General features: G+C 52.9%; 2 protein-coding genes across 7 annotated transcripts in view; one reads left to right on the top strand and one right to left on the bottom strand.

Annotated features, from left to right (window-relative positions):
* Window positions 1–199: 199 nt before the first annotated feature.
* On the bottom strand, window positions 200–3,867 carry ZBTB26 (zinc finger and BTB domain containing 26). Its single transcript, XM_044439765.1, has 3 exons — window positions 3,828–3,867; window positions 2,917–3,112; window positions 200–2,079 (listed from the first exon to the last, which is right to left on the bottom strand). Exon 3 carries the CDS (start codon window positions 2,068–2,070, stop codon window positions 721–723), a length of 1,350 nt encoding a protein of 449 aa, XP_044295700.1. The 5' UTR covers window positions 2,071–2,079; window positions 2,917–3,112; window positions 3,828–3,867; the 3' UTR covers window positions 200–720.
* Window positions 2,737–9,555, top strand: part of RABGAP1 (RAB GTPase activating protein 1) — a 58,951-nt gene continuing 52,132 nt past the window's right edge. The window contains exons 1-2 of one of the 6 annotated variants that reach the window (XM_044439759.1): window positions 2,737–2,741; window positions 4,111–4,218. In XM_044439759.1, the coding sequence (XP_044295694.1) occupies window positions 2,740–2,741; window positions 4,111–4,218 (110 nt within the window). In that variant the 5' untranslated portion in view covers window positions 2,737–2,739. Of the gene's footprint in view, window positions 2,742–4,094; window positions 4,219–4,872; window positions 5,013–9,555 lie in introns of those variants that run through there. The other 5 variants (XM_044439763.1, XM_044439760.1, XM_044439762.1 and 2 more) reach the window with 5 other exon arrangements.

The raw sequence follows: 9,555 nt of genomic DNA, 5'->3' as shown, positions 1-9,555 counted from the left end.
ATCATCAGTGTTGACTGGCAGCAAGAGCAGCTCTCCAGGGTTTGTGGGGGGGGGGGAGTTTTTCCCACCCTGCTTGAAACCGCTGGGGGTCGATCCAGGGGCTGCCTGGGTGTAAACCGGGCTCTGCACTGAGCTGTAGCCCGTGCAGTTCCCCACTCCCCAGACAGGAGGGACTTCACTCACAAAGGGTCAAACAGGGTTAGCGGTGATGCCACTTTAGGCTAAGAACAGCAGAAGGCAAGTACCCAAGGTTTTTAACAAACAGTACAAAATTAAAAAAACCCAGCTGGACTACCAAATACCGAGAGCTTACAATTATCCAGTGCTTCTTTCCCCCATCCCACCCAGATCTCAGGTTAGTTTAGTTTGTTAGCTCAAACAGTCATCCGTGATAGAGGGCAGCTGTTCCTTGTGTGAGCCCACAAGCAGCTAATGACGCATCCCAAGCAGCCTTTGGAAAAGGGCATTTAGCCCGTGCCACCAGCAGGGGCAGGCTCACAGCCACCGTGTTCTTTTCCAACCGCGGCAAAGATGCTTGGAGTCACCAAAAACATCACATCCCTCTAGGGTGGGAACTGAAGACGTGCTACAATTTTTTGGTTCAGGCCTTGCAGCTCGTTCATCAGAGCTTCATGGGCGCAGGGCTGAGCCCAAGCCTGCAGCAGCTCTTCCGCGGTGCGTCCTGCCCAGTGCTGGCCGAGAAGCGCCAGGACACCCACTTCAGTTCACACAGCTGCCCTCGCTTCGTAAACTGAGCACAGCCTGCGCCAGCTTCCCTGCATCCAGCGCCTGGCTGGCCTCAGCTTGCGGGCAGCTTTTGGAGTCTGGCCCCGAGCTGCAGCTGAAGGAGTCAAAGTCCACCGCGATGTCCTGGACGTTCCTTTCGTTGGCGTTGTCAAAGCTGTTCTTGCCGTGCAGCTGCTTCAGGTGCTTCCGCAGGACGGGCTTGTGCGCAAAGACCATGTCGCAGTAGTTGCACTTGTGGGGCTTGTCCCCACTGTGCAAGTTGAGGTGGTCCTGCAAGGAGCACTTCTGCGAGAAGGTCTTCCCGCAGATCTTGCACTGGAAGGGCTTGATGCCGGCGTGCACCCGCATGTGCCGGTGGAGGTTGCCCTTCTGCGTGAAGGTCTTGCCGCACAGCAGGCACATGAAGAGCTTGTGCATCTTCAGGTGGTTGGCGTAGTTCTCCAGGTGCCGGAAGACGCGGGTGCACTTGGGGCACTGGTGGTGCCACTGGAGGCCCTTGTCCACCCCCCGGTTGCTGGGGCTGAACAGGTCTTTGGAAGCCACGATGAGGTTGTCGCCCCCCGTGTAGGAAAGGGCGTAGTTGTGGAGCTGGCTCTGCTCCATGTCCCCCACTCGGTTCTCCACCGTGGAGTTAATCAGGGAGTGCTGGGGTTCAGAGGAGTGGAGGGTGCTCTGCTGCCCCGAGGAAATGAACTGGCTCTGGTCCTTTTTGCTCCTGACCTCGGCCACCTCCCCGATGGACTCCACCTTCACGATCTGGATGTCACTGTCCTCGATGTCCATGCTGTCCTCGGAGGGCTGGATGCAAGGCGAGTCAGACTGCAAGGCGTCATCGTCGTCGTTGTCCTCCTCCTCCCGCCCTGCCCCTGGGAGCTCCTTGGGCTCTGAGGAGCGAGTCTGCTGCTCTGCTTCCCCTTTGTTTTCCACCTGCTGCTTCGGCTTGATGAACTTCCACAAGGCCTGTGTGCAGCGCTCGACAATGTGGCTCATCTGGAGAAAGCTGGCCGCGGTCAGGTAGTTCACCAGCTCCATCTCGGGGAACTCCAGGATGCCACTGTAGCAGGACAGAAGCAGCTGCCTCCCCACTTCTGAGCTCTGCAGGATGGAGATTTTGACTTCCCTGGAGTCATTCAGCAGGAACTGATCTCTCAAGAAGGGGGAGCCTGCGGCAAAGACGATCTTGTGGCCGTGAACCTCAAGGTCATCGATGCGGACTGTCACATCGCAGAACTTGTTCTCTTCCCTTAGCTTGTCCATTTTCTGCAGCATGGAGTCACCATAGTTGTCAAACTGGAAGTGGAGGCTATCAGTTCTCTCAGTCATGTTGACAACCTGAAGGGAGCAGGTGGATGGACACAGTGACTCACACAAACAAAAGGAATTCCAAGGCAAGACCAACTCCAAAACAGCAAGCATCAGAAACGGGAAACACAACAGGAATCCACCATCATAATGTGGACACTGCCATCCTCCTCTCCCTCTAGTTCTGTTTAAAAATGCTCAGATCACCCCACTCGGTCTCGTTGACAGAATAAATGAATGGAGCGAGCAAAGCAGGATGAAGCTCCACAGGAGGCGGCACCCCAGAAATCAGGTCACCTGCAAGGCTATCTTGAAGCTGGGTTCCTGCACTCAGTGGCGCTTAGGCTCAGGTGAACGGTGAGAGGTCTGCAGTTTTGCAGATTCAGAACAAATAGAGAAGCCTAAATCTTCTGGTTTCTGACCAACACCCCCATTTGGAAATCTCATTTCAGTGGGCCTGCTAAATGCCAGGATTATTCCCTCCATGGCACAAGTCACTTCCCTAAATCCATCTCATAAACTCAAGCAGGAGGTGGGATTTGAGCTAGGGACTTCGTGGCTAACACAGTGGCAACTCCGCTTCTCTCAGCTATTGCTTATGCAATGCACCATAAGAAACAGATTGAGTTCACTCCCCTGACACACTGCCATAGCCATTAAATCAGGGACACGCAGAAGATAGCTCTTCAGATGTTTTGGACTCCAAACCACTGCCAGCAGTTGAATTCCAAAATATACCAAAATCTCCTGGAAGAGGAGGGGGAAGCATTTCCAATGCTGTTAGCTATGGTTGCTCAATGGACTCTCCACGTTCAGAAGCAGTTTGCCAGATGCCAGGGCAAGCAATGGGGGAATGGATGCCATCACCTTTGCCTTGTGAACTTTCCGGCTGGCTGATGTTAGGAAGTAGAGGATGCAAGGAAGACTCGTGTGGGGTCAGATGCAGGATCCATGGGGCCCACGTGCATTCCCTGCTGAACAGCAGGCACCAAGGGGAGCAGGGCTGACCTAGTGAACGCTCTGTTCTCACGTGTGGGCTTCGCAGCAACACCCAGCTTAGCGGCTATGGGAAGCAGAAGCCTGGGTTGGATGGACTCACATTATTCTGATTCGGCTCTCAAGGGACATCCCTGCTTCTCCCACCAGCAGCCCCTCGTACTCCTTGGAGGCGTACTAGACTCTCTATGGGGAACCATCCCACTCTGGCATCTCCCAGGGAGGCCCGTTGCTCAGGGAATCTCCACAGTCCCGTGATCTAACTACAGTGGAAAATGCGAACTCACTACCCGCACTCCGGCTGCCCCTCCCACATCTGGACCAAACTGTCTCCACCTCCCCGAGCCTTTGAAAACGGCGGGCACATCCTGGCCCTGGGGGCCCTTCCCGCCCGCTGTCCGCAGCCTTCCCAGCCCCCTCGCCACTCTCTCGCTCCTCCTGACAAGCCCCTTCCTTTCCCTTTCCAGCCCCACTCCGCTCTCTCCCTCATAAGCCCGCCGTCTCTCACGCTGCACGCCCTGTCGCTCCCTGCTTCTGGGCAGCCGCCCCCTCCCCTCCCCTCCCCTCCCCTCCGCAGGGCCCTTCCTCTCCTCGGCCCCGTGGGCGCCTACCGCTCGCCCCCTCCCCCGGCCCGGCCCGGCCCTTCCTCTCTGCGGCGCGGGGATGGAGGGCGGCTGAGGGGGCCGGCCTCGTAGCCGCGAGTTCCGCAGGCCGCCGCAGAGGCACGGGGAGGCCGGGGCGCTCACTCCGCCGTGGGGAGCGGGGGCGAGGGGCGCGCTCACCTCCTCTCCGCCTCCCCCAGGCGCTGCGGCGGCGGGGCGGGCCGGGGGGAGGGACGGGAGGGGGAGGAGAAGCGGCGCAGGCCGGCCTAGAGGGAGCGCCGCCGCCGCCGGAAGCACTTCCCTTCCACTTCCGGCGCGGCTTCTTCCCTCCCTACCCTTCGCTTCCCTCCGCACGGGTTGCTAAGGGAGCGAGGGCGAAGCGCGAGCCGGAGCGGCCCGCCCCGGAAGTGCTCCGGCGGGTCCGTCACGTGACGGGGCTGGGCTCTGCGAGAGAGAAGACGAGGAGGAGGAGGAGGACTTGGGGCGGCCTGACGGAGGCCCGGCGGCGGCCGCTGCTCCTCCTCCCGCGGGTGAGGGGCGGAGGACGGGCGGAGGCGCTGGCCCGAGGAGGGTAAGGCGGTCGCGGCCCGGCAGGCAGCCGCCCCCCGCCGCCCAGGCTCCTCGAGGGGCGGCGGTGGCGGCGGCGGCGGGGCCTCCGGGAAGGGCGAGCCGGGGCGGGCCTGCTTTTTGTTCCTGCTCGAGCGGGGCCGGGCCGGCGGGCGGGCGGGCGGGCGCGGGCTGCTCCCGGCGCGGGCGTCGCGGCTTCGGTCCCCGGCCCCCGGCGGGCCTCGGCTGCACGCGGGCCCTGCCCCTTTTCCTGCGAGGGGCCCGCGCCGGCTCGCCCAAGCGGCTTTCTCCGCCGCTCCATTTTCTCGCACAAGGGGCCTGCGAGGTGGGGTCGGCCGAGCGTGAGTAACTGGCCCCGAGGCACCCGGGCGCTTCGTGGCCGAGGCGGGGCGGGGGCCAGCAGCCCGGTCCCCGCGCCCCGGCGCAGCGTTCTCGCTACGGCGCCGCTCCGAATGCCGCCGCCGCCGGTTTCTTCGGCACCCCTTCTTGCATCTCAGCTGGCCCGGTTCTTCCAGTGCTGTTGGTTGGGTCCGCGGTGGAAGTCAGCCGTGAGAAAAATAGGGGATTGTAATTGTAAAAATAGTAATTGAAGAAACACCACCGGATCATCCATTATCGTTAATAATAATTTATATCCCACCTTTTAATTCTTTCGAAGAACCCGAAGTGGTTTACATAAAAGCAGAGGAAGAGCCCTGCTGGATTAGGCTGAGCTCCAAGTAGCCCAGAATTCTGTTCACACATCTGCCCGCAGGACACCCAGATGCAGGACGTGGCTGCAGAAGCTGGGAGACTTAGGTATCCTTGCTCTAATCCTGCAACTAGCATGTTGTCATCAGAACTAATAGCCATGGATGTCCTTCTCCCCCATCAATTGTCCATTCCCCGTTTACAGCCATCCAGATTGCCGGCCATCATGGCCTCTTGCAGCAAGGGGTTCTGTAATATAACCATGCGCTGTGTGAGGTACATCTGTTTTACTGTTTTGTACCTCCCACCATATAGCTTCATGGAATGACCACATTTGGTTTTAGTACATAGTCTGAAAAATATCACACTATTCACTTTCCTTGTACAGTGCACAATTTTGTAAACTGCCATTATGTCTCCTATTCTTGCTTTATTCTAAGCTAAACAGCCATTGCTGATGGAACTTTATCTCTTCTGATTATAGTGCTTGCCCTTTCATATACTGCTTTTCAATGCAGCAATATACTTTTTTAGCGGAAATGAACAAAACTGTGCAGAGTATTCACAATATGTATTAGTATTATAGCTATGGTATTCATACTGTATAAGGAGTTTTATTTTCAGTTCCTTTCTTAATCATTCCCAGTTTGGAATTTGCCTTTTTTTCCAGCTGAAAAAAAGTGGCTTGACACTTTCATTGAGATGTGCACCACCGTCCCAAGGGCTTCTTTCTTGTTCAGTGACTGCTATATCAGTGTCCATCAGCTAATTCTTGAAGATGGGATCTTTTGTCCTGGTGTGCATAACTGTACATTGGCTTACAATGAGCTGCTTTTGCCTTTTGATGTTCATTTTCCCAGTTTGGAGAGATCCTTTTGGCACGTCCCTCAGTCCATTCTTGTTTCGTTCACCCTAAATAATTTAGTGTCATTAGCACATTCAGCCACTTCTCTGCACACTCTTTAATTCTAGATCATTTATGTATCAGTGGGAAAGTATTAGTCCTAATAGAGCGATATGACGAACTCCTCTGTTTATATTCCTCCTCTTGGATAAGTTGCCATGTGTTCCTATTTTCTGCTTTCCCCAATGCGTCTAAAAGAAAACTGTACCTCTTATCCCATGCGTATTACGCTTACTCAGCAGTGCCTGGCGAGAGACTTTGCTAACAGCCTTTTGGAATTCCACGTAAACACTGTCTACTGGATCAAACTAGTCCAGGTGTTTGTTGCCACTAAGGATTGTAAAAGGACCTCATTTCGTGGAAGCTATGTTGTGTCTTTCTTAGCAGGGCTTGTCCTCCTAAATGCTTATGAATTTGCTTTTTGAGAAAAGTTGTTGCTTCAGTGCAGAGACTGATCTTAGGGATAGGTTCTGTATTTTTCTCAGAAGATTGACAATTTCACATTTTCAGTTCTTTAAGAACTCTGTTATGGCTTACACCCGGCCTCGTCTAATTTGTCTAAAAGGCTGAGAACTTCCTCCGTTGTGACCACTAATTGCCTCATTTTTTAAGACTCCCTTTATGAAAATATCAGTTCCGGTCCAGATATCTGTAACTTCTGCAATTAAGATGGGTTGAAAGAATCCATTCAGCTTTTCGGCAGTCCCCTTATTTTTCTTTAATACGTGTACCTGTATTGTTGGCTTGACTGCCTCCCTAACTAGTTCCTTTCTCTGACAGATTTAAATAATTCTTTATTGTTACCCTGTTAGTGGTATGTGCCTTCGAATGCTTCTGTGCATCACTTTTTGTCTGCTTGTAACTCCTTTGTTGCAAGTTCATGTTTCCTTTTGTTTTCCTCATTTGGGCAAGACTTTGATTTTTTTTGAAGGAAGACTTCTCTTGTCTAATAGATTCTGTGATGGTTCTTGTTGTGCCTGTTGGTGCCCTCCTGGGTTTGGTGCTGCCTTTCCTTTCTTACTTGTGTATGCGTTTTAGCTGAGCTTCTAGTTTGGTGGTTTGGGGTTACCTCCAAGCAATTTGAAGCGATTTAATCCCTTCGACTCCCCCTTTAAGTGGTTACCTCATTTTAAAGATGTTTCCTCTTCGAAGTCCAGTGTGTCTGGGCTGGACTTCTTTGGCCACTTTCTATCTAAATGTAAAATTTTGTGGTGCTGTGGGCACTGTTTCCAACTGGTTTGATAACATTTCCATGTCAGAGCAAATCCGAGTTGCTTCCCCTTTTGTTCCATGACCCACTATTGCATGGCACAATTGTTTAGGGCATTGACAGTGTGGAGGGATTGAAACCACAGATTATTACAACAGATCTTCATTTGCAAGGTCCCATAGCTGGCTGGGCTATTCCAGGAATAGCTGTCCACCCCATGCAGGGAGATCCCAGTTGAGGAGGGCTGCTGCAGAGTACTGGTATGCTGGTTGCTTCTGAAGCAGTGGTCGGCTTGTATTTCTTGCAGAAAATGCACATTTCACTGCAGCATATCAAATCCATGTGCCCCTTGCAAGCCAGGCACCTTGCTGCGCGAGTGGAAATGGCAAAGCAGCGAGCGTCCGTTGCTCCTCCAGAGCTGATGGAGCAAGCGCAACGCTCACACAGTTGGTTCTGACTTGGTCAGAGTATTGCAGAAAGGGAGGAGGAGCTGGTGAAGGGAATAATTCATTTTGCATATGTGGAGAGTGCTAAGAAAAACGGAAAGTAGAAAAAGGGCCAGGAGTCGACACCCCAGCACTCTGCTAGCTGCTGCCGCAACCACAGAGTCGTTAGCTGCGTAGGCCTTGTTGAATGGCCATTGTCATGGTTGCCACTACGTGGCTGCCATTTTTTGGATGAAAGGGAGTGTGTTTGTGTGTGTTCAGCTCGAGCACCAGGCAGGTAACCTCCCTTTGTGCTCCCCCTTGCAGCAGCCCTGCGTAGCTAAGAATGGGCATTGTGTTGGGTTAGGGAGCAGCTGGGTTGTGATCCATGGAAAAGAGGCGTGGAGCTCATGGACTGCATTCAAGCCAGACGGAAGCATTTTGAATGCTGTTGATTTCAGTGTCCAGCTTCGGCCTTATGTGTTGTGTTTACTTTCTGTTCTTTTTTCCCCCCTTTTCTTTTTTCTAATTGCAAAACTTTCAAAGGGAGTGTGTTTTGTGTGTGGTTTTCATTAGTTAACAAAAGACCTAGGAAATGCTAGAATGTTTAAATGATGCTTTCATCAGTTATGCAATGGTCCCAAGAACTTGCAAAATGAAGTTGCACAAACAAAAATGAGAAGGGGGGTCTTTTTAAAAAAATGTGGTGCTTTAGTCGTGGACTTGCTATTATTGAATGAATCTATTGATGGTGTTAAATATATATATGAGTATATGATTCAGGAGATCTGTCCTGAATCTATCCTTTCTCCTGGCAAGTCTTGAGCTGAACGCTCTTTGAAGTTCATGCAGCAGAAGGGTCTGCCAGTGGTCAGACTGCTGATAATTGTTTGGACCCTGCTGGCCCTCTGAGTCTGGCGGGCGTGCATAGGAGGGACCTGCTTGGACCATGGGGATCTTCCCCTTTTCCCCTTTTCCACACTTGGTGGCTTGTGGACCATGCAGAAAGCAAATGGCATCCAGAGAATGTTTCTGCTTTCCTCTTCCAGCCCCAGGCAGCCTTTAGCAGCTATGTGCGTCCAATTAAACGCTGGCATTAATGTTTTGAAACAGTCATCAGGATGCCAGTGCTGGGCTGGTAAATGCTCTCACTTTGAATCCCTAATCACAGAAGCCGGGAGTTGGAAAAGTGCCACCTTCCCACATATGGGAGCCAAAGGGCCTCCCATCTTGGCGGTTGAGGCCTGTGTCTGGAGCAGAGCCCAGTGAACCAGCCTTGTGGAAGCTGTCTGCAGATTATTGTGTTATCTCTCGCCATTGTCCTTCTAGGGCTTGATGCTTTCCATCTCCTGCTGGGACCAGCCTAAGTCCTCGCAGTCATCCAGAACATGCGCTCTTCTGCCATTCATTCTTGCCTCGGTTTTGCTGTCCTCTCCTGTTTTGTACTTGAGGTTGTGAGTTCCTGAGGGTAGGCACTTGGTAAAAACACCTTGTACCTTGACGGAACTCCCTAAATAAACCACGGGGATTACAGCAATGGCAGCCTAGCCCAGTCCGGTTAACATTTATGCAAGGTATTGAAACAGAGCATCGTGTCCTCCTGGATGGGTTTTCAGCGCTTGTTTTGCAGCACGCGTATTAAGCTGAGCTCGCGTTTTCCTGGGTGCTTGGACTGAGTGGTGGATCCTCATGCTTCCCGCAAGAAATGTTTGTTTATGAGCCGAATCGGGCGGGCAGCCCTGAAAAGAACCTTGTCTTTTCTTTTCTGCTGCACCCACCTGCAGTTTCTCACTCAGGCAAAATCTAACAAAGTGTCAGTTACTGCTCTGCTTCGTATACAGCCCAGGTTGGCTGTAGTCCGCTGGGTCAGTGATCATATTTCTAATAGCGTTAGAGAAAAAAGCTACAGGTACGAGTGTTCTGTTTGATTCAGCAGAGGGCTCTTGTTGGAGAAGAGGCTGTGTCAGCCTGTTAGTTTTAGGCATGTGTGATGCTCGCTTTTGCTCCTCCTTTCCCTGGATACTAGAATTAGAACAGCTGAGGTGAGGGGAGAGGAATGGAAAAACCTGAAGAGCGAGGACCTGTGGGGAGGGTGGAGTCCATAGACTCGTC

The sequence above is a fragment of the Varanus komodoensis genome, unplaced genomic scaffold (assembly GCF_004798865.1).
Source record: "Varanus komodoensis strain SLA01 unplaced genomic scaffold, ASM479886v1 scaffold36, whole genome shotgun sequence".
Lineage (NCBI taxonomy): Eukaryota > Metazoa > Chordata > Lepidosauria > Squamata > Varanidae > Varanus > Varanus komodoensis.
The sequence above is the reverse complement of the archived record's forward strand: the minus strand, read 5'-3'. Positions and strand labels throughout refer to the sequence as shown.